Below are 25,365 nucleotides of genomic sequence, written 5' to 3' on the forward strand. Positions count from 1 at the left end.
GTTCTTGTTTTTTCTCATAGTTTCTAGTTACTGTCTACTGTCTAAATCATCGTGAAGGACTCCCTTTAGTAATTATTGTAGAGCAGGGTTGTTTTGTGATAAGTTCTGTCAGTTTTTTGGGTTTCGTGTGGAGGCGAGAGATAAGGTCTCTCTCATTGCCCAGGCTAGAGTGTGGTGGCATCATTATGTCTCACTACAACCTCAGACTCCTAGGCTTAAGTGATCTTCCTGCGTCTTACAGACACACCCGGCTAATCTCAGTTCTTATTTATCTGTACATACATAGTAAGACTGCAAGGACAAGAGTGAACTCTCTCAGATCATTAAATGAGCTTAGAAATACAGGTGGGATATCCACAAGAGGAACCTAGCGTATATTTCAAGTGTGAAGTTTTGGTGAAATAACCATCAGCCTAAAAGAACAGAATTGGGGATTATTTGTGAGAAAAGCAAAGAATACTGTAAGTTCCAAAAGAGCAGTAATATTTTTCTGTTTTGTTCACTAATGTAGTCTTAGTGCCCAGAATACTCCCTAGCACATGGTAGATGACTAAATGGATAATGAATATTATAAAACATTGTTAGTGGGGAATTGAAAAAATTGGCATCCAGGTTTAACTTTTTTTTTTTGAGACAGAGTCTCACTTTGTTGCCCAGGCTAGAGTGAGTGCTGTGGCATTAGCCTAGCTCACAGCAACCTCAAACTCCTGGGCTCAAGCAATCTTGCTGCCTCAGCCTTCCAAGTAGCTGGGACTACAGACATGTGCCAACATGCCCGGCTAATTTTTTCTATATATATTAGTTGGCCAATTACTTTCTTTCTATTTATAGTAGAGACGGGGTCTTGCTCTTGCTCCGGCTGGTTTCGAACTCCTGACCTCAAACAATCCGCCCACCTCGGCCTCCCAGAGTGCTAGGATTATGGGCTTGAGCCACCGCGCCTGGCCCAGGTTTAACTTTAATGTTCATTGATTCTGTGATAGAGTGATAGATTTGTAGATTAATAACACAATTTTTATAGTGTAAAATTCTGTCCAGTGGTTACCATGTTGATGAGTTTAATTATATATTGGATCTTCCATGATCCATAAGCTCTTAGAAATATTGTATAATTTATTTCATTAAGTGTTTCCTTCTTACTTTGTAAGCCTCAACATGTGACTCCATTTTGAAGAAAAATAATGTAAATAGTTTATCAGATGTTAACTACTGTCAATTTTCATGACAGAATAAGCGCATAAAAGACGAACAGAAATGGCACATACGAAACCTACTAAAGGAACTGAGTGAAGATAAGTCAGAGGGATTGCCAGTGGTAACAAGAGAGGATGTTGAAAAAGCAATGAAGGAAAAATGGAAGTTTGAAAGAGACAAGGAAAAAAACTTGAAAGGTGACTTAGGAACTTAGAAAATTATCATAAAGTTGTATCGAGATATTTATTGAATAATTAATATTTTTTGTTTTCCAATATGTTCAAAATGTTGTGAACACATTTCAAAAGACATCATTGCCATCATAACTACAAACATATGTAGGTAAATAGACAGGAGAGGGAAATAACAAAGTGGGTAGAGGTAATGAAGCCAAGTGAGGAGGAGGAATAAGGGTGTGATCAAAACAAAGACAGATGAAATCCATCTGACTCTTTTTTCCTTTTTAATTTCAAACATTTTGGTTACATGAATTGCTTTTGTACAGTTTGAGTCAAAGTTATAAGTGTGTCCATCACCCAGATAGTGTGCATTGTACCTGTCAGGTTGTATTAACCCATCCCTTCCTCCCCACTCCCACCTGCTTGATTTCCATTGAATTTTACTACCATATGTGCACATAATGTTGATCAATTAATTCCAATTTAATAGTGAGTATATGTGGTATTTGATTTTCCATTCTTGAAATGCTTCACTTAGAAGAATTGGCTGTAGCTGCAACCATGGTAATGCAAGAGGTGCTGGTTCACCATTATTTTTTATGGCTGAGCAGTGCTCCATGGTATACATATACCACATTTCATTAATCCACTCATGTATTGATGGGCTCTTGGGTTAATTCCACATCTTTGCTATTGTGAATTGTGCTGCAATAAACATTTGAGTGCAAGTGTATTTTGGATAAAATGACTTTTTTTCCTTTGGGTAAATAATAATAGGATTACAAGATCAAATGGTAGATCTACTTTTAATTCTTTGAGACATACTATGTTCCACAGAGGTTGCATTAGTTAGCAGTCCCACCAACAGTGTATAAATGTTCCTTTTTCTCCACATCCATACCAGCACCTGTTGTTTTGGGACTTTTTGATAAAAGCCATTATCACTGGTGTTAAGTGATATCACATTGTCATTTTGATTTGCATTTCCCTGATATCGAGAGACATTGAGTGTTTTTTCATATGTTTATTGGCCATTAATCTATCTTCTTTGTAAAATTTTCTGTTCATATCTTTTGCCCACTTTTTAATGGGGTTGTTTGATTTTTTTCTTCCTGATTTGCTTGAGTTCTTTGTAAATTCTGCTTATTAGCCCTTTATCAGATGCATAGCATGAAAATATTTTCTCCCCTTCTGTAGGTTGTCTCTTTGCTCTGTTGATTATTTCCTTGGCTGTGCAAAAGCTTTTTAATTTAATCAGGTCCCATTTACTTATTTTTATTGTTGCTGTGATTGCCTCTGGGGTCTTCTTCATAAATCACCTAGGGCTATATCTAGAAGAGTTTTTCTAACATTTTCTTCTACAATTCTTATAGTTCCATGCCTTAGGTATAAGTCTGTTATCCATCATGAGTTAATTTTTGTGAGCAGTGAGAGGTGTGGATCCTACTTCAGTCTTCTACATGTGGCTATCCAATTTTCCCAGCACCATTTATTGAATAGAAATTCTTTTGCATGTTTTGTCTGCTTTGTCAAAGATCAGATGACTATATGATGATGGTTTTATATCTGGGTTCTCTGTTCTGATCCATTGGTCTATGCCTATGTTCTTGTGCCAGTACTATGCTGTTTTGGTTACTATAGCCTTGTAGTATAGCTTGAAGTCTGATAAAGTGATGACTCCTGATTTGTTCATTTTGCTTAAGGTTGCCTTGGTTATTCAGGGTCTTTTTTGGTTTATACAAAGCATAGAATTATTTTTACTAGATCTGTGAAAAATGACATTGGTATTTTAATGGAGATTGAATTGAATCTGTAAATCACTTTGGGTAGTATAGATATTTTAACTATGTTGATTCTGCTGCTTGAGCGTTATCAGGAATAAGTATCAAAACAGGGACTAGATTTTTCTGGATTTCTCCTTGTATTTCAGAATGCCTATTTAACCAAGCACTTTGCACAAAGCAGGCTCTCCTCTCAATAAATATTTATTGTTTTGAGTAAAATAGTTTCCAAGACCAAATATCAATAGACAAGCTTCATTTTTAGGGGTCTCCAAAGCTGTTACCATAAACCTCCTTCTACCCAAATTTCCTCATGGGCAACACTGATGTCATGAAGTGGTAGATAGTGTAGTTTTCAGGACTCTTTATGAGAAAGTTCTGCTTATGTTTGGAAGGAATACTTTAATAAGTCCCTAGAGATGGGAGTGAGACCCCAAAGGATGCTCATATATGCTTGCTAAACTGCCTTCTAAGGGAATGGACCCAGTTAGTTGATGTATGCCTGTTTGTGTTGGAGGCCGAGTTGGATGACTGAGCATAGAAGAGGAAGGCTGCACATGCATGGTAATGCAAAGAAGAAAGAAGCCCACAGACACAGAAGAACAGAGGGAAAGTGAGAGAACAGAAGTGTCTGGAAAGAATTTCTGAGGTAGTTTTGTTAGTCCCTTGCAACTCGTTTTGGTGTGACTGCAGTAGTAGCAGGAGCTTCACCTGGCAGCTTGTTGTAACACAGACTGTCAGGTCCCACCCAGACAGATCTATTGAATCAGAAACCATATTTTGATATGATTCTGGGTGATTCCTATGCACAGTAAGGTTTGAGAAATACTGCTGTAAACCCTTCCTTCCAGTGTTTAGTTAGGACTCTTTCAGACGTAAGGATAAAAATCCAAGTCAAACTAGCCTATGCATAAAGGAGATGTTATTTTTTTCATACAACCAAATCACAGGAAGGACAGGGTGCTGCTGACCTGGATCTGGAATCTAACAGGCTGTCAGATCTCAGCTTATTTTTTAAAAAACCGTGTGTGTGTGACTAAAAGGGAGAGGAAAGAGGTTCTAAGAAAATAGAAAACCAGGCACTGCTTTCATTTCTCTTTCAAAATCTTCAATGACTTCTACCAACCGTCCCCTCAAAGGCTGAATGTGGCACAGGGCTGGGACAGTAACAGTCTTCTCAAGTGAAAGGACAGCTGCCCAGCTGGGTTATTAATAGTAGTATTAATTGTTTAATGACAATAGCAAGCACAATTTGTTAAGAGAATAAAATATATATATATATTATGTACTTCTTTGGGAAAAGATGTGTACTGAATCCTTCAGGACATTCAGACTACAATACATACCTCTGGCCTGATTGGAATGCTTCGGTCATTCAGTAAACATTTATTAAACACTAACTAGTAATAATTTCCAGGCTCTCTGCTAAGTGCTGGATTTACAGAGATGAACAAGATAAGGTCTACCCTCAAGGAGCTCTCAAACAAGGTAATGTACGGTAGTGGAACCAAACAGACGTTAAGTTCATTGTACTTGGCTCTTTGAAATGCTTCCTTTTCTAAAATATTCAGCAACATGATACTCAGGCCTAAAGATTGAATAGAATATCATGTTTAGCAAGAGCATCAGGGCAAACAAAGTTTATGTACTTGAGATAGCTCAATATTTGTATATTTAACTGAGGAACTTATCTTTCACTCTAAAGTTTTACTGAGTTGGGGAGAAGACATGTTATTATAACTATCGTAATGGGTTTTTTTTTGTTTTATTCTTTGTTTTTTTATTATTCTTTTTTTATCCCCTCATTTTACTTATTTCTGTTTTCTATCCTAATTTGTCCTATATCACAATGTTATCCTTTCACCTAAGTCCAAGTAAATGAACTTTAGATAACTGAATCAAACAAGTTACTTACAAAAATGGCTGCCAAGGACCTGGGAAGGACACATGTTGGAATCACTTTTGCCCAGAGGCATAAAGGCCAGAAAAATGACAATTTACTAATAAAGACATATGATATACTGTGTTGTACAAGATAGGACCCTTATTAAGCTATCACAGGAATAATCTAAATTCGTGGCTTCCTAGGGTTAATTGTCTATTATATCTTTCAATCAAGCCTCAAAACCACACGTCTACTTTATAATGGGAAGTTTAACTTTACTCAGATTTTGAATCATGAGGAATAAATAAACAATAGATTTAATAGTTTATTATTTTCCCAAATTATAGATATAAAATAGTATTTTCAAATTCATGGCATTTTAGTATCACCTCTTAACTTCATAAAACCAGATTGCAACATATAATGGTTACAAGGATAATAGAAATGATATGGTGTCTTGATTTTCTTTTGTACAGATATGCGCATGCAAGTAAGCCACACTGAGAAACTATATCTTGAGAAACTTGGTGAAAAGGAATATTGGGAAGAGTACAAGAATGTAGGGAGTAAACAACATGCTAATCTGATTATCTCCTTACAAAATGACATCAATACAGTTAAAGAGAATGCAGAGAAAATGTCAGGTCAGTTGCAACAAAACTAGTTCAAGTTCAATAAAATAATCTTTATAGGGCATACATTGGTGGGGGGGGGGGAAGTGGCTACTCCCTGAATTATTCATTACTCTCAGCTGTGAGCCTAAGGGTAAAGGTGGTAGGAGGAAGTAGACAATTAATTCCAGAACCACCCATGAAATTGAGGATGGGAAATAAAGGGATAGGGGATGGGGGAGAAACCCTGCGACCTGCTAATGTCAAGACAGAAGCTTCATTCAGTGGGTGGTGCCTGTATGTTTCCACTCCTGGGCCTGGGGCAATTCCACAGAGATAGAAGGGTCCTGTGGCCAGGTCATATTAGCAGAGAACTCACCTGAGGCCAGCTAAGGCAATTTAGCTAGGCTAGATAACCCGAATCATTAGAGAGAAATGCCCAAGTAAATTAAGTCATACTCAGGAAAAACTAGAGCACAAACATGAGAAATGGAGAGGATATGGAACAGACGGCATTAGGAATAATGAAGCTTACCAGGACTAGATCTGCACAGATGAGGCCGGAGGTCTGTTGCTGAGGCAAGCCTAATGGCTTAAAAGAACACTGGAGACCCACAGACAGAAAAGTCATAGGATAGAATAAATGGGGGAAATCTGGCCCAAAAGAACACTGTGGGTGGGTGACAGGCCAGAACCCAGCTGAAGAGGGTGCCCTGTGTCGTGGTGTGGTTCCTGTGGGGTGGTTCCCATTATTCTCTGCCACAACCCTGTCACACACTCTGCTTTCTGGACCAGCTCTGATGTAAATTTCTCATTCCGGGCCCCTGCACCACAATGGTAATGTACACCTGGCTCCGTATCAGTCTGGGCTTGTTCTGATTTCTCAAAATGTTCTCCTCCTCAAAAGAAGAAAGTGGGGTCGGGCGCAGTGGCTGATACCTGTAATCCTAGCACTCTGGGAGGCTGAGGAGGGAGGATCGCTTGAGCTCAGGAGTTGGAGACCAGCCTGAGCAACAGCGAGACCTCATCTCCACTAAAAATAGAAAAATTAGACAGGTCTGGTGGTGCATGCCTGTAGTCCCAGCTACTCAGGAGACTGAGGCAGAAGGATCACTTGAGCCCAGGAGTTTGAGGCTCCTGTGAGCTAGGCTGATGCCACAGCACTTTAGCCTGGGCAACAGAGCAAGACTCTGTCTCAACAACAACAACAAAAAGTGACATTGAATGTGTCTTTTCATAACTTCAAGAGCCATATGAATTTCCTTTTCTGTGAACTGTTTGTTCACATCCTTTGCCCATTTTTCTATCGTGTTGTGGCACTCTTAACATTTTAAGAAGTTTAGCTCTGTGATATAAATTGCAAATATTTACCCTATTTGTCATTAGTCTTTTGTTTGTGGGTTTTTTAAATGAGGAAATTCTGTACTTTTATAGTATCTAATTATCAGTCTTTGATTTTATGATTTATGAGATTATGAATAAATTCTCCAATATTTTCTTCTAGAATTTTTATGGCTTTGTTTTCATATTTAAGTCTTTGTTTTTGTGTGAGGAGGAGTCCAATTTTATTTATTTATTTTTTTTGAGACAGAGTCTCACTCTGTTGGGACTAGGGTGCTGTGGCATCAGCCTAGCTCATGGCAACCTCAAACTCTTGGGCTTAAGCAATCCTCCTGCCTCAGCCTCCCGAGTAACTGGGACTATAGGCATGCACCAAAACGCCTGGCTAATTTTTTCTATGTATTTTTAGTTGTCCAACTAATTTCTTTCTGTTTTTTTGGTATAGACAGGGTCTCATTCTTGCTCAGGCTGGTCTTGAACTCCTGAGCTCAAACAATTTGCCTGCCATAGGCTCCCAGAGTGCTAGGATTACAGACGTGAGCCACTGTGCCTGGCCATGGACAGGGATTCTTAAAAGTTCTTTGTATACTAACAGCAAGTTAAAAGAATTGAGTTTAAGAAATCTACCTACAAAAAAGTAACATTATTTCTTTGAATGTTAATTTCCTCATCTATAAAATTAGAGTCCCTAGGTGTTCGCCAAGAGAACTCACATTCCAGCATCTGCTTTTCCATGTCTTATCTCATCTAATCCTTACAAGTTCCTTTAAGTTATATTAATATTTATGCTCAGTTTAAAGATAAGAAAACACAGGCCCAGAGAAGTTAACTGCCTTAGCCAAACTCACACTTAGAAAGTAGGGGAACAGGGATTTGAACCCAGTTGTGTTAGAGCCCAAACCCATATGCTTCAGATACTCCTCCCAGCTCTGTGATTCAGTGAGTTAGGGATGGCTCTGAAGAGATTGCTACCTGGCCAGTGTTTCCATGGCCCCTGCTCAGTTTTCTCCAGAGGGAGGTGAAAGGAGGCCAACACCACAGGAGAGGATCAGCACATTGAAGCCGTGTGACACCCAGAAGCCGGAGAAGAGTAGATAACAAGACTCCCAGCAGGCTGTGGAGGAGGAGGTCAAAGCAGAGCCAGACACAAGAGGAAGTCAGAACAATGCAAAACAAGCATTAGCCAGTCTGGTTTGGGATCAGATTCTAGGAAGTGACCACATTAGATCGGGCATCTGAGAAGCAAAGAGTCTTACTGCACAAAGCCATAATCTCTCAAGCTCCCACTTCTCAAACTTTCTTGAGAAGGAGACTTTTATATACCCTCACTTTCTTTTGCTATATTCACAAATGAATGATTAATAGTTACTAGAAACATCTAGTAACTAATGTTACTAGAAACATCATCTGAATCACAAAGGATAACAGTGAGATTTCACATTCACCCTTGTGCTGGTTACTCTGCTTTTAAGAAGAAAAACAGTCCATAGAATTTTATATGGAATTTGGAACAGAGTCAAATGTTAATATTGCTTTTTCAGTATTAATATGGCAATCAAGAGAGCTACAACTTTAATCAGAGCATACTTGCTGATTTATTTTTTATGACTTACAGCAAAGAATTAATATTTAATGTTGGAAAGATCCAAGTTTTATGGTTTCTTTCAGATGCTAAGAATGTAAAAATCCACTATAGCTAAACTCCTGATCCATTGCAACTTTTAGATTCATTGTTGTGTTTTATAGAGAAGTTTCAAATAAAGTTAGCATTAGCCTGATGGGCTAGGTCCTGAATTGAAAAAGAAATTCCATCAGAAATGAGACTGGAATGATTAAAATATTCAAGGGATTACTTCAAATGAGAGTAAGAAAAACACAAGTTATATAGATAATAATATGTAGGTTAGAATAATATTATTATTTTCCGGATATCAATTTTGACTAGCTCTCAAAACCTATTGAGCTCTTGTTTATGAACTACTGCCTCAGACACCCATGTCCAGCTCTATTAATAGAGGCAGAAACTGCCCTCTCCTGACCTCCTTTTCTGGCCACTCCACAACTTGAGAGAACTCTCCTCTCTTTTTACTCCCCATCCCCTCCCCACTGAAGTTGCCACTAAAGAGCCAACACTTGCTGATTGCTACCCTGATAAGGAAGCCTCAGGTCACTGTCCACCAAAGACTTAGTTTGCCAAATTTAATTTTCTTCAAAATATTTTTCAACATCTACTGTGTCCCAGGGATACAGGAATAGAAAGATACGGAAGAGAAGTTTTGACTTTCTGCTCTGAGAGTCTTCATCAAGTAGGGGAAACAGTTATAAAGTACAGGTGAGGCTGAGTAACTCTTGTCCAGCTCTCTGGTCCTCTGATTCCAGCAGCAGCCACCTCAGTTTGGCCCCTAGTCTGTGGAAAGACAAGAGCTGCAGGTCTCCTTCCCTGTAGCATAAGACCTCTGAGAGTTCTGCTTTGGCTGCCTTGGTTTGTGAAGAAAATTTTCCCTGTGAAACAATGTTCTAAATGGAAGTTAGGTTCTACAGCACTGTTAGGACAAGACTATCGTTTGGTTACAGAATAAGTTAAATGGGCCTCAGTGGACCTGTAGAAATCTAGCAACCATGATATTCAACATCATTTGTATGGGATAATATTAATACTTGCTGATTTCCAAATAATTGTTCTGCATATGCTATAAGTAAAGCACAACTATTGGGGACATGTAACATAGGTGTTATAATAAGACACAATTAACCTTGATTAGTCACAGATTATCTGGTTTGGAGTAGCACAGTTTCCTCATATTTCACATGGTTGACTACCTTACTTCCTTCAGTCTCTCCTCTAATGTTGCCTCTTCAAAAAACCTTTCTCTGACCACCCTATCTAAAATAGAGAATTTCAGTTTTTCTTCATCACATACATCACCACCTGAAATATTATTTACTTACTTGTTTACTTATTTATGGGCTAGCTTACCCATTAGAATGCATATATCACAGGGACAGAGGTTTTGTCTGTCTTAATCAGCAATATTCCCAGTGTCTTCAGTAGTGTCTGGCATATGGGAACAGTGTGATAATTATTTGTTGAAAAAAAGAACGAGCAAACTGAACTCATTTATCCAGCTTTATTTCTTTCCACTCTCTAAAGCAGCCTCACTGTCACGGTGCCTCATTTTCCTTAAAAAAAGGTGTTGATTGCATGATCTCTAAGCATCTATAAAGACCTAAAAATTTTTTATGATTTTTCGCTGTCTCAATAATAACATTTATGAGCATAAGAAAAGCTGGAGAAGGCCTGGGCGCCATGGCTCACGCCTGTAACCCTAACACTCTGGGAAGCTGAAGCCAGAGGATCCCTTGAGGCCAGGAGTTTAAGACCAGCCTGAACAAGAGCAAGACCCCATCTCTACCAAAAATAGAAAAATTAGCCTTGTGTAGTGACATGTGCCTGTAGTCCCAGCTACTCAAGAGGCTGATTCAGGATGATCCCTTGAGCCCAGGAGTTGGAAGTTGCAGTGAGCTATGATGACGCCACTGCACTCTAGCCTGGGCAACGGACTGAGACCTTATCAAGAGAAAGAAAGAAGAGAAAGAGAGAGGAGAGAGAAAGAGAAAGGAGGGATGGAGGGAGGGAGGGACAGAGAGAGGGAGGGAGGAAAAGAAGAGAAAGAGAAGAAAGAAAGAAAGAAAGAAAGAAAGAAAGAAAGAAAGAAAGAAAGAAAGAAAGAAAGAAAGAAAGAAAGAAAGAAAGAAAGAGAAAAAGAAAGAAAGAAAGAGAGAGAGAGAGAGAAAGAAGGAAGAAAGAAGGAAGGGAGGGAAAAGAAAAGAAAGTAAAAAGAAATGGAAAGAAAAGGAAAGAAAGAAAGGAAAGGAAAGGAAAGGAAAGGAAAGGAAAGGAAAGGAAAGGAAAGGAAAGGAAAGGAAAGGAAAGGAAAGGAAAGGAAAGGAAAGGAAAGGAAAGGAAAGGAAAGGAAAGGAAAGGAAGAAAAGAAAGGAAAGAAAAGAAAAGAGAAGAGAAGAGAAGAGAAGAGAAGAGAAGAGAAGAGAAGAGAAGAGAAGAGAAGAGAAGAGAAGAGAAGAGAAGAGAAGAGAAGAGAAGAGAAGAGCAGAGCAGAGCAAATCTGGAAAGGATAGAGAATCTTGCACTTCATCCCTGTCTTCCTTTCTTGCTGTCAGCCTAACTTAGAACCAGGTCTACTGACATTCTAAAGCCCCTACTCCTTCCTCACTCTCCTCTCCTCATTCTGCGTGTTTCCTGCCCCTGGAAACACATGCCAAATATAGTGGAAATCTGGTTAGATGGAGTCAGATGTATAGCATGCTACTCAACCAGATAATAGAATATATTTCTGTAGGAGAATCATAAGTTGTATAATATGAAGGATAGACTGTTGCACATATAACTGAAGTGTTTGTAATTCTCCCTTAGAGACACAGTCCTTTGAAAATTCAAACATTCTTAGGAGATAGATCTTAAACTAATGTACATTAAGGTGTTAGTAAATTATTAGAGCATTTCTTAGAATTGGAGGAACTAGATGCTTCAGTAAAAATATACCTTGAGGCCGGGCGCGGTGGCTCAAGCCTGTAATCCTAGCACTCTGGGAGGCCGAGGCGGGTGGATTGCTCGAGGTCAGGAGTTCGAAACCAGCCTGAGCAAGAGCAAGACCCCGTCTCTACTATAAATAGAAACAAATTAATTGGCCAACTAATATATATATGTAAAATTAGCCGGGCATGGTGGCGCATGCCTGTAGTCCCAGCTACTCGGGAGGCTGAGGCAGGAGGATCGCTTGAGCCCAGGAGTTTGAGGTTGCTGTGAGCTAGGCTGACGCCATGGCACTCACTCTAGCCTGGGCAACAAGCGAGACTCTGTCTCAAAAAAAAAAAATAAATAAATAAATAAAAATATATACCTTGAAAATTCAGACAAAAATGTATGGAAAGGAGAGGGGATCATGGAAGATCAAGTTTATTAACACCATAGTTTTACCTAGGACAAGCCTTGTTAAGGCTTCTAATTTTCTTTTTAAAGAACAGTATAAAATCACTCTGGAAGATGCTAGAAGGAAAATAATCGCAGAAACGTTGTTGCAACTGGACCAAAAGAAGGAGTGGGCCACACAGGTATATTTCAATTTTCTTAAAAAAAAAACAAAAAAAAACCTTTCCCCCAATTTTTTCTTTGGAGACATTATAGTGGTTAAGAACTTGGGTTCTGAAGGTAGGCAGTTTGAGTTTAAATCACAGTTCTTTCACTTGCTGACTACACAACTAAAGTTTTTACTTTACTCTTCTGTGCTTCTGTTTCCTAATCTATAAAGTAAGGACAGCAATACTATTTACCTTAAAGAGATAGTGTGAGGACTGAATGATATGACTTAAATAGCATAGTGTCAGTGAACTAGTATTCAGTTATTTCTTAAGTATAATACAGGTTGAGTATCCTTCATCTGAAATGTGTTTCAGATTTTGGAATATTTGCATTATACTGGTTGAGCATCCAAAATTTGAAATGTTCCCAAATCTAAATTGAATGCCAACATGATGCTCGAAGGAAACGCTCATTGGAAAGGTTTTTTTTTGAAACAGAGTCTTGCTCTGTTGCCCTGGGTAGGGTGCCGTGGTGTCAGCCTAGCTCACAGCAACCTCAGACTCCTGGGCTTAAGGGATCCTCCTGCCTCAGCCTCCCAAGTAGCTGGGACTGACTACAGGTGCTCACCACCACACCCAGCTAATTTTTGGTTTGGTTGTTTCTATTTTTAGTTGCCTGGCTGATTTTTTCTCTTTTTAGTAGAGATGGGGTCTCGTTGTTGCTCAAGCTGGTCTCGAACTCCTGACCTCAAGCGATCCTCCCAGCCTGGCTAATTTTTTGTTTGGTTGTTTCTATTTTTAGTTGCCTGGCAATTTTTTTCTATTTTTAGTAGAAATGGGGGGTCTCACTGTTGCTCAGGCTGGTCTCGAACTGCCACCCGGAGTGCTAGGATTACAGGCGTGAGCCACCATGGCTGCCCTCATTGGAGAGTTTTGAATCTCAGATTTTTGGATTTGGGATGTTCAACCTTGTAAAATGGCTATAACAAAATATTTAGGTAAAAGTTTTGAATAAATTATAGAATAAAACACAATTTGTCTAAAAAGTACTTTCTTACATATCTAAACCTTAGAGAGTATACAATACATTGCTGGTGCTTTAAAAATTCGGGATATAGAATATATATAGAAAAAAATTAGCCAGGCATGGTGGCGCATGCCTGTAGCCCCAGCTACTCAGGAGGCTGAGGCAGCAGGATTGCTTGAGCCCAGGAATTGGAGGTTGCTGTGAGCTAGGCTGACGCCATGGCACTCACTCTAGCCTGGGCAACAAAGTGAGACTCTGTCTCAAAAAAAATAAAATAAATAAAATAAAATAAAAGCAGAGGTCAGATTTACCAAGGTCAGATTGGGATGTGGGATAGATTTGAGGAGCTGAGACTGGAGGCTAGATGAACAGTAGTTGAAGTCCTAGGGACAGAGATGGACAGATTAGATAAATATTTAGAAGATATGTCTGTGTTGGTGTGGTGAGGGTGGGGTGGAGGACAGGGAGAATCACAGAAGGTGCCTACCAAGTATCTGTTGAAAGGATGGTTCTCCGTATCTAACTTCAGTAAGTAATCGCGTTAGTATCTGAGACAAAATGGGGGGAACAGTTTTGGGGAAGAAAGGGATTTATTTTAGAGATATTGGAGAAGTGTTTGAGGCCTGAAGATGGCCCTCAGGCAGATGGCTCTAGGAGGAGGTGGGGAAGGACTGGAGATTTTGTCAGGTGGCAGTGGAAATCTTGTGAGTGGGTGAAATTCTGCAAGGGTGGGGACCTGGATAGGAAGGATAGGTAGCCAGCCGACACTCCCCAAGCTTACTCCCAGGTACTGCCTGGGAGAAGTTGCCCTGGCCAGGTGGCCAGCCGTGGGTTCACAGCGATAGGGGACGCACTCGGACTGGGGGAGGTGGTGTAGGAGCCTGCTGGGACTCCCACAGCCCTGGGGTGCTAAGCCAGCTCCCTCCTGGAGCGTGCCAGGGAGACCAAGCTGAAAACAAGATAAAAAATAAAATAAAATATAAAAAAAAATTTAGGATATAAAACATTTTTTGAGGTATAATTTCCAATGTTATATGTTCTCTAATTCCTTTGTTTTACACAAAATATCTTTTTTTCCCCACAATCCTATCTCCAAACTATCTTCAAAATCAGTGAGATCCCCACTGAGATAGTCTATTTATCTGGAACATCATTTTTTCAGTCATAAACGTCTGTTCTTTCTTTTAAAAAGTTCTTTACTGGATATCAGTTGCTATTGTTTGTTGGATCCCAGTGGGTTCAGCTATTCTGTCAGCATCACTCTCTTACTGCATGATTTTCACACATTTACACAAATACAGAGGATTATGGACAACTGATCAAGGATTTGCCCATGCAATTCGGCTACTTTCTGGTGAAATCTAACTAAATGGTGAAATCAACCATTAAATGATCTGACCATTGTTAAGATGATTAAAAATGCACATGTAGATCCAATAAGCATAAGATTTCAAGGACTACATCATGAGGATTATTCCAAGTACTCTTCCAAGCATTTCGCATTTGCAATAAAGAGTAGGGACTTGTTAATGAGGAGACAGAGAAATGTTGCTACTTGGCTGGAGCAAGCTGGAGAATCAAGATTAAATTCAGGAGATCTCCTTCAGATCATTGCTCGCAATCACTACACTATATATTTTCTTTTTTCTACATAATACCAAACACTCACTTGCTTGAATGAATTTTCCTCTTTTTAGCTGGCTATTTTAGCACACAGTTCAACTTCCTGTGATCCAGTGCTCTGCAACCTTAGCTGCACATTGGTGTCACCTGAGTTTTTTTTTTTTTTTTTTAAGCCATATGGTGCATGGGTTTCGCCCACCCCATAGAGAAGCTTATGTATTGCCAACCTTGGATATTACCTGGGTTTCTAGATTTTTCAAAGCTTCTAGGAGATTCTGATGTACAGCCAAGTTTGAAAACACTGTTAGAGATTTCCATTGTTAGCCAATTAAGCCATTAGCTAACTAACTTCAGTTAAGAGCTACTTTTTGCTTTTGTTCACATGAAATTCTATGTTGGAGAAAACTGAAATTATTAGTCGTAGCTAGAGTAATAAAGTCCCTGGTTCCTAGGAAATATAGGCCCACTCAATAAGCATGATTTAGAAAAAAAATTTTTATTGCAGATTTTCCAACTCTAAAGACTTTCATGGATAAATTTACCCTTAACAAGCTTTTAAATTATTTCTGTCCATGTTTATGATCTGGAATACTTTTTCTTAATTTCTCTTTTTTTTCGATTGTGTCCTTCAGTTACTGAATATTGAATTTGTAATATGGTATCCAGATGAAAGCATCTCACAGAGAAATACAACCAATCATCCAAATCACCTGTATTTGTGTAAATCAGCAAAAACAATACAATATGGTAGTAAAGAATGAGCAACTGAACCAAAAATTCTTGGGTATGTTCCCAAAGTAATTGCCAAAACATAATTTAAAATGAGTGATCAGATGAACTTATTGTGCATCACCATTACTAAAATTGTGAATCAATGTGGCAACTCTTCCTTAATACAGAAACTTTTTTTTAGAACGCTGTAAAGTTAATTGACAGGAACAGTTATCGAGAGATCTGGGAGAATGATTGGTTAAAAAACGAGGTAAGTGGAATTTGTCAAAACCAACAATTTCTTCTTTCTCTTTTTTCTTTGAACTGGAAAAGAATTTTAATTATGATCTGAAGCCATGTGAAAAGCATGGAATTATGACTGAGATAAAATGAAATTCAAGCAGAATCCTACTCTTACTATAAGCCATTACTCAACAAATACCAGAAATAATCTCAATGATAACCAGAAATAATTTGAGGGTTTACAATTCACACAATATACTCAAATGTGCAAAGTTGCTTTTTGTTCTGCAACTAATTTGGTCTTTCTCGTTAGCCTACTTCCTCCTGATTGATAGGGGCAAGGCTAAAGGATCATTCTAACTTCATTCTCTATTGATTTAAATTGCCTCTTTTGAAGTGACAAGTGGTATCCTTTGGATAAGGGTTCAGTCTTTTAGATGTTCTTTCCTCCCCCTTGCTCATCTCCAAGACAGACCCTTGATATATAGGGAAGAGGGGCTTCCATGGCCTTTCATGGGTGTGTTGCTAAAGAGGGTTCGGATCCATGGGGTTTTCTTTGGATCCTTGTTCCCTCTGCCTTTCTGCTGTGGAGGAAGTGCTTTGCTCTGCTCCCTGCACTGGTGACTTCTGAAATGCTTTGGCCTTTTGGATATTGTGTTGGAGCTAATCCCAAACCCACAGTTACAGCATTTGCCTACGGTAGAGGTGTCTCTGCCCACCACAGCCTCTGTATCTCACCCCAGCTTGATCCTTACGTGCTCTTCACACCTCCTTCTCAAGAGCATACAGGAACTTCTGGACCCAGGTGTGCCACCTTAGACTCAGCTATCTGCCTGCCACCCTAAAGCAGTGCTACAATACTGCTCTTGCGGGATTTGGTCACAGGGACTTCTAGAGTAGGATCTCTCAACCTCCACAATATTCTGAGCCAGATCATTCTTTGTTATCAGGTACTGTCCTGCTTTCCTTACATTGTACATGCTGGTCCCTATGCCCTTACCTCCCTTACCTCCTTACCCTCATTTGCCTGAAAAACACCAACTCCTCCTTCAGGCATGGACTTTGATTATCAATTTCCTTGTGAATCATTTTGTAACTCCCCCGGGAAGTCTTGGATCCTCCTTCCCCAGTGTTCTCTTGCTTCATTGTAACTCTTGCTAAAATATGTTGAAATTGTCTGTTTATGCACCTGTCTCCTTAATACACAGAGCAGGTTATGTCTTTTCAACTATATATCCATGACACCTGAGAAATAATCAATGGCCATTAAATAGCTACTGGATGAATGAATGTCAGTGAACATAGTATACTCATTGAAGGAACGGATCAAATAAATAACTTAGATCCTGGGTGAAGGAAGCAGTTATTTTAAAACCTTTGTGAATTGTTTATGTTGTAATTGAAGCGGGCAGACTGCATCCTCTCTCTCCTGAGGGCCCACTGAAATAAAATTATAGAAGTACGAAAAGGAATGTATTCACAAAGAGAATAGAAGGAGTTAACTGGCAGGTGAGATTGCAACAATTTTCTCGAATAAAAAAGTGAATGTGAGAGCATGTTGTTAAATAAAACGAGCAGATGATATTTGGTCCAGATGTTACAAGAGTGCTAAGATGTACAAGAGGATGTGCAAAATAATCTGTTTTTGAAACGTGGAAGATTCTCTTCTGAGAGCCTGTGTGAGCTATAGAGGGTAGGAATGGGAACTGTAGCAGGAAACAAGGGAGTGACTTGATGGTCTGAATAAGGAACATCTGCATCAGTAGGCGTCTCTCATTACCCTCTACCATTTCCCTCACATACAACGCAAGTGTTTACTCTTAGATTAAAAACCTGATGGCCGTCCTCTAAGAACATGGAGCAAATGATCTGATAAAAGCTAAGGTTTCTTTAGACATTAGATGTTTCTGTGCCCCACAGAAAATCCTTCCTATCTTGGCATTTAGGAAGTCACAACCTAATATCCTCTTCCTGCTTTCTCATCCTAAAATGGAGTTTGCCAGCGCACCTGCCCTGCCGTACTACAGACAGAGTCTCTGGTCCACGTTTCCATTCAGAGAAGAAACTTGGTATGAAAACAGACCTGTCTACACAGTGGTAGAGAAAACCCATACCATTCCCCAGACCTTTCTTAAATATGAATAGACAGCCCAGGATCACCAGGCATATAAATACAATCCGCAGAACAGGAAAGAAAGACCAGGTGACCTAACAACATAAAAAGCAAACAATAACAACAAAACCTGTTCCTGGAAGAAATAGAGAAAATTCAGGGGACTTAAAAGGTCTCCTATTAATATAATCAAAAATATCTGAGGCCGGGCTGCTGGGCGTCATGGCTCACGTCTATAATCCTAGCACTCTGGGAGGCGGAGGCGGGAGGATTGTTTGAGCTCAGGAGTTTGAAATCAACCTGAGCAAGAGTGAGACTCCATCTCTACTAAAAAAAATAGAAATAAATTAGCCGGACAACTAAAAAATATATGTATTAAAAAAAATTAGCCGGGCTTGGTGGTGCATTCCTGTAGTCCCAGCTCCTGGGGAGTCTAAGACAGGAGGATCGCTTGAGCCCAGGAGTTTGAGGTTGCTGTGAGCTAGGCCGACGCCATGGCACTTTAGCCCAGGCAACAGAGTGAGACTCTGTCTCAAAAAAAAAAAAAAAAAAAAAAGACACAAATCAAGTATCAAATAGAAAACAGAGAACACTCTTTCAGAACAGGGAATATCACACTACAACAACAACAAAAAAGGAGAAAAATAAGAGATATAAAGTACTAATGTAAGATGTACAATACCCAACTAATACATAGTAATTCCAGAAAGAAAAAATTAGGAAAATAGAGGGAAGGAAAACATCATTGAAATAATAGAAGAAAATTTCTGAATTTCTGGATACTAAAAGGACACAAGTTTTTAGAACACTAAGAACAAAATGAAAATCTTAAAAGTTTCTGGCAAAAGGTGGTGGCTGAGATAAGTTAACTGCAAAGGAATAAGAACCAAAGTGGCATTCAATTTTTCAATAGCAAAATTCAGATGGAAAATTATTTTCAACCTGGAATTCTATACTCAGCTAAACTAGATTAAGGACAAAATAAAACTATTTTAAGAAAAGCAAGGGCTCAGAATAATTAATTGTCAATTTTTTTCAGGAATTTACTTAACAATGCACTTTTGCAAAACAAGAAAGTAAACCAAGTAAGAGAAAAATGTGTTAATAAAAGACCATGAGACCTTCAGAGGAAAAAGGAAGAGATTTATTTTCTATTAAAAACAAATTTCAGCAAATTGGAAAGCCACAAACTTCAGTACAAGGGAAAGTATGTTGTCCAAAGAACAAAGGAAATAGCTGGCTTAAATAGGGAAAATTCTCACTTAGGATCTCATTCAGGTCCGTTTATGCAAATGAAGGATTCAAACTTGTTCCTTTCTGATTAGTAAAAATAGTTGAGTCCTGATTGGGTGGTTTCCTTAAAGAAGTCTCTTTCAGACGTTTCAGATGGCCGGTGAGGGCTGGGGGTTCCAGCCACAGTTTATCTTGGCTCTGGTTACAGGATCTGTTCTGGCTCAGGGATTTTGCAGCATGTTTATCAAGAGCTGCTTTTTACAAGAACCTAGGACCATTCTTTCTCATCCTGCTATGGCTGCCTGGTTCTGCTTTTAAATTAAGAGCATCTCTGGCCCAGAATGGTGTTTCATATCTATAATCCCAGTGCTTTGGGAGGCTGAGATGGGAGGATCACTTGAGACCATGAGTTCAGGACCAACCTGGGCAACATAGCGAGACACCATCTCTACACATAATTTTTTTTAATTAGTCATGGCAGAAAGTGAGCACTGAGCTATGATCACATCACTGCATTCTAGCCTGGGCAGCATTGCAGACCCTGTCTCAAAAAAAAAAAAAAAAAAAAATTAGAGCCTCTCCATTAGGCACAGGGAGTCCATCTCATCTGGAGAGCTTGGGTCTTATTTTACAGTTTCACTTCACACAGAAAACAGTGTACTTCCCAATGTACTGGGAAATAAATATCTAAGGATGATAATTTTGTTGCAAGCCTAAAAAGCATCCTGTCCAGATTGAAACAGATCTCACTTATTGGATCCAAACCCACATATTTAACAACCAGTTGTGCAACTCCACCTAAATGCACCCCACACCACAGACATCTCAAACTCCTAAATTGACTTCTTCCTCTTTTCTCAAAACTGCCTACTTTCCTGTGCTATCTATCCCAATTAAGGTTCCCACCAATACAGAGTCACCCAAATCAGAAAGTTGTCCCTCAGTGTACTTGGGGGATTGGTTTCAGGACAGCCCCCATACAAAAATATGTGCATACTCAAGTCCTTCAGTATGCCCTGCTGAACCCACATATAGAAAAATTTGGCTCTCCATATACACAAGTTTTGCATCCTGTGAATACTGCACTTTGAATCATTATTTGGTTGAAAAAAAAATCTGTGTATAAGTGGATCCTTCAAGTTCAAACCCATGTGTTCACGGGTCATTTGTATTTAGAGAAATGCTAATTTTTTCTATTTTTAGTAGAGACAGGGTCTCACTCTTGCTCAGGCTGGTCTTGAACTCCTGAGCTCAAGCAATCCTCCCACCTCCGTCTCCTAGAATACTAGGATTATAGGCATGAGCCACTGTGTCCAGCCAGAAAATGACAAGTTTAATTGAGTCATAAGCAAAACAAGCTTTGTAATAAAGGAAAAATCATTTTAAAGAAATCCAATAGACAAATTCACTTTATTTCAATAAATATTCATTTTAACATTATTAAATTTATTCACAAAATTAATTAAAACTAGGTATGGTTATAAGTACTATCACAAGAATTAAAAATTGCCTGGAAACAAAACAATGTATGTCAATTAATTTCTTTGAGGAAGGTTTAGAATTAGTAACAAAGGTTATTTAATAATGAAACTCCAGAAAATATTTCTCCATTTATCTCTCAACAATAACCAGAACTTAGATCTCTGGGGATATTCTCTTGCATGATTTTCATTCTGTGGTTTTATTTAGCATGCTTTTAGAAAAATGAAGGAAATTGAAATTTCCAAATGATTTAGACTAATTCAACAAATGGAAAGCCAGAGAAACTAGGTGAAGGGATTGCAAGAAGTTAGCAATCAGAGTTTTAAGTATGAGGAGGCATAAAGCTAATTTGGATCTTTCAGGAGAAAATTTTAAGAACATGTATATAAGAACATACAGAGGTCCCTGACCTCTAATAGTTTTAACTAAATTATTTCTTTCACAATTTCTATGTACATTTATTGGATATTTGGCCAGGGCAGGCATGGGGAGGGAAATGTGGTTTTTCTACTTTTTCCTCCTTTTTCTTACCCCAGAAATCCAAAGGTATTTATATGGTTATGAAAAAGAACTAGTTTTTATTTCCCCTAACATTTCAAAAGGCTGGGAGAGAGATAGCAATTAAGGAGACTATAGCTTAGTACTCTAAAGGGGTAGGAGATGTCATAGGATATCGTTAGCTTGAAAGATTTGATGTAACTCCCCAAAAGGGCCCTCATTCCCAGCTTTGGAAAGAGACCAAGGACCATGTGCGCTGCCTCCCAAGCATGCCAAGCCCTTAGGCCCAACATTTTCCAAATGTTCTATTAATTCCTTCTGTTTACAACCTCTAACTATAATTTCTTTCTCATCCTTTGACATTTGAAAATCATAAACTTTTCCTGAAGGCATTTGAGCTCATAATCAGGTTAATTACGTCTCAACATATGAGGTCCTAAAACATCAAATCCTAGTTTTGTGATTTAGTATTATGGACTTAAATGGTCTTGCTAAATTGTTTGAGGCAGGTAAATAATATATGTTTCTTTTACTAAGTCTAAGCTACCAGCAGTGTTTGAGCCTTTTCTATGACACCGGTATTGCTTTATAGTGATTTGTGTTTTTGTTCACTGGATTATAAGCTCTCTTGAGGGAAGAAGCCATGCCTTATGAACCCTCGTTATCCTTCTACATCTAGCTCATAACCTTGCCCATTATAAGAATTCATGCATTTAATAAATGAGTATGTGCTAGAGATATACGTATGGTAATATACTGAATGCTTCAAAATTCTAAAATACAATTAAATCTCAACAACAAGGCAGCAAATGTTAGTCATCTCTTTCTAAGTACTCATCTCAGTTACACTCAGTTACACTCTTGGCAACTCCTGACAAGAGTTATTGAATCTAGATCCCTGTGCCTTTTTTGTTTCATCATATTCCCTGGTAACTCCTATTACTTCCTCCAGTTTATCTTTCTATTATTCTCACCAGCCTACCACTTTCTATTTTATACTCTTACTTCTAATTCTTCTATTGTCCTCATCTCTCCCTGTGAGCACCTCCTGATCCAGCACCTACATAGCTCATGCTGCTATGGATGCCAGAGAGGTGGGTTGAGAGTTCTGTCTAGTAAGTAACATTCTTCTATATATTCTTCCCACTACCAAGCCTTCTTTAGATAAAAGTTATCAAAATACACTCTTTAATAACTGATAAGAATTCTGAACAGAACCAGCAAGTTGGTTTATATTTGAGTTAGTTATATTTCTTTTTTACAGTTCCAATTGATGTGGCAGAGTTAGCCATATTTCTTCAGTAAACATTAACTAAGTCTGCTATGTCTACCAATGACCTTCCATCACCTACAGGATACAAGCCAGACTCTCTAGCATTATTTGGCTCTTCCCTAATTATCCTGTTCGTCTCCTACTTATCCCCACTCTCACTTTGTATCTATTCACATCAAAGTAATCGTGCCTTTGCACATGTGGTTCCTTCTGCCTAGATTGCACACTCTCGTGTCTTCCTAGGGAAGTCCTACTCAGCTTTCAAGATCCAGAATAGGTGTCATCTCTTCTATTAATTCTCCCTTATCCTTTGACACTTAACAGAAATAGGGTGAACTTCTCTCTCCTCCCGTGGCACCTGGACAGCTTCCATTATAATTTTTATAACATTGTTTTCTGTTTCCGTCACCATCTTTGCCACTAGGCTATGAGATCCTTGAAGATTACTGTATCTTATTGATCTTTTGTTCCCAATGTGTAATATAGTTTCTGACACATAGTAGGCATACAAAACAGATGAATGAATGAATGAATGAATGAACAAATAATATTTCATCTATCTGACAGTTCTCAGAACTACCTGGCACACAGAAAGAACATAATAATATTGTAGAGGCTGGTAGAAAGGACTATTAGACCTGTGCATCTTTTATAAAATGTTAAAAAAAATAGCATTTTCCCAGTGTTATTAGTTTTTATTGTATTATTTATAATTACACTTAGATAGGTCCTCATTTAGCTACTAATATACCATATCACTAAATTAATTAACCATGTTTTCTTATTTCAGTACAGCAGTGTTTTTGAAGAATAGAAAAGGACACCTCCTGCTATTCTGTAATAACTGCCTAATCATGTAGACAAGTTCTGCTGATGATCTAGAAAAGAGTCCCATCCATTCCTTCTTAGAGAGGAAGGACAAAACAAACCCAGGAATAAATAATACATGATAGATCTTACCCTCAATCAAATGCACTTTTAGGAGTTGAATTTACTGTACAAGACTTAATATACCTAAGTCAGTAAGTACCAACGTCTCCATTTTCTTCTTCTGAGAACAGATTGCAATTCACAAGAAGGAAGTTGAAGCATTAGAAAGTGTTGTTCAAGAACTGGAAGAAGAAAATTTGGTGCTTATTGATCAACTCTTCAGGTGTAGACTTTTGGATCTCAAAATACCCAGGTGAAAGTTGTTAATATATCAAGAAAGTATTTTGGAAACACTTGTATCTGTAAAAAATTGGGGTTTTTAAATGATGATTTAATTCTCCAATGTTCCAGCCATATTGCAATAGTCAAAAAGAAAGAAACTCACAAAATGGCCGCAATGAAGGTACAAGGTTATTACTATTGACCATCAGTACAGTGTAAACTTTGACTTATTTATTCTAGCAAATGCACTGTAGTCATAATAGCAAACACTTAATGTGAACATGACAACTGTCAACATCAGGAGCCTTCATGCCAGCAGGAGAAATTGTCATGAAAATAAATGCATAACAGTGCATCAGAAGATGTATGAAGTACAAAGTTAGCACAAAGGAGTAGGTGATCAACTCTCTAGAAGTTTCTGGGAGGTGTTCTAGGCTTCTGGTTACCTTGTGGACTATAGAATTATTTCCTTTGATGAAAGAGTTAAACTGCTTTGTAAGCAGAGAAAATTGCCTGGCATTTCAAGTCACATTTATTCCTGCACAAGAGAAACCAAATGGTGTATATGGCTTTTTTTTTTTTTATTTCGGCATATTATGGGGGTACAGATTTTAAGGTTTCAATAAATGCCCATTTCTGTATATGGCTTTATATTTCAGGTTAGCTGTTGTTCTTACCTGACCGAAAGAAAAGTGTCTTAATATACCAATCTTGATGGAAAACTAGGGCCCTGAAATATAAAATTAAAAATGGCATCCATAATTTACACAAGTAGTCAAAAACAGGAAATAATCTAAATAGTGGCATGTTTAGGAAGAAAGTGGAGATCCATCACACAAATGTAGGGTATATATGTGCAAGCACAGGAGAGAAGTGTCTAGGTCTAGGAATGAAAGTAGATATTAAGTTGAACCTGGTGGAAGAGCCAGGAAAAATGTTCTACCCAAGAAGTTCCTGTTGCATGTGTGACACAGAAAAATACTATTTGAGACACGATGTCATATTTATTATTTACGAACTTCCTAATGTTTTCCAAGACAGGTGGGTACAGGTAAGTTGTGAGTTCTTTGTTGGCCAGGCTAAATGATGGGTGTCAGGATAGAGATATTGGGAAATAGTGTAATTACTTTATAGCCTGAAAGCTGGGTGGCTCAGGATAGAGAAAGAAGCCACCTGCCTCCCTTTCACAATTACATGTACTCAAGGAAGAGTAGATGCCAATGTAGATGATGTAGGAGCTGAGGCTGAGTGAATGGATTGATTACTGAACTCCTGGACTTCCTGTTTCTAGAGCTGATGCTCTGGAGGGCCCCTAGGGGGTAGGTGCCTCATTGTTCCCCAGCATGCTGATCCTAATTATTCAAAATGATAAAACAAAGGAAAGAATTCTATGGCCTCAGACATGTCTACCTGCAGACCTGAGCTACACATGAAACTTGTCTTTAAGAAGTTAAGTCTTTAGAATGTTTTACAGATGTAAATGTTGCATGTAGTTACAGCATTTGCTGGAGCGGCAAGCATCCAGATAACACCTCATTCATATTCTTTAAATAACTGACATCCTCTAATTCAGGGGATTTGCTGGTTGCTCAGTTGCTAAGCATAAGGTGTTTGCATATTTGCAAGGGTCCGAATGCTTCATGCTGTTTTCAGGCAAACCTCATGGAAATGCCATACAGAGCTTTCAAGGCATCATAGTTTTTTATTGAAAATTCAGAGTGGGCATTCTAAAAAAGGAGAGCACGGAATAAGTACACACACAGAGAGCTGCAACAGCATACACATATCGGTTCACCGGGCTTGTAGCCAAAACATGCCGCTAAGTGAAAGCCAGGACCTAGATGACATCTTGGGTTCCTATCAGTCTTTCTTTCTTCCTTTTTTTGTTTTCATCTCAAAGCCATCCCATTCAGGTCATTATC

At 38.6% G+C, this 25,365-nt stretch overlaps 1 protein-coding gene across 1 annotated transcript in view; it reads left to right on the plus strand.

The window, feature by feature from the left end:
* CCDC83 (coiled-coil domain containing 83) overlaps positions 1-25,365 on the plus strand; it is a 50,324-nt gene that overhangs the window by 19,308 nt on the left and 5,651 nt on the right. Inside the window, exons 4-8 of the mRNA XM_012738691.3 lie at positions 1,229-1,391; positions 5,516-5,683; positions 12,030-12,121; positions 15,652-15,720; positions 23,353-23,474. Coding sequence (XP_012594145.1) covers positions 1,229-1,391; positions 5,516-5,683; positions 12,030-12,121; positions 15,652-15,720; positions 23,353-23,474 — 614 coding nt within the window. The remainder of the gene's footprint in view (positions 1-1,228; positions 1,392-5,515; positions 5,684-12,029; positions 12,122-15,651; positions 15,721-23,352; positions 23,475-25,365) is intronic.

This window comes from Microcebus murinus, chromosome 4 (assembly GCF_040939455.1).
Source record: "Microcebus murinus isolate Inina chromosome 4, M.murinus_Inina_mat1.0, whole genome shotgun sequence".
Lineage (NCBI taxonomy): Eukaryota > Metazoa > Chordata > Mammalia > Primates > Cheirogaleidae > Microcebus > Microcebus murinus.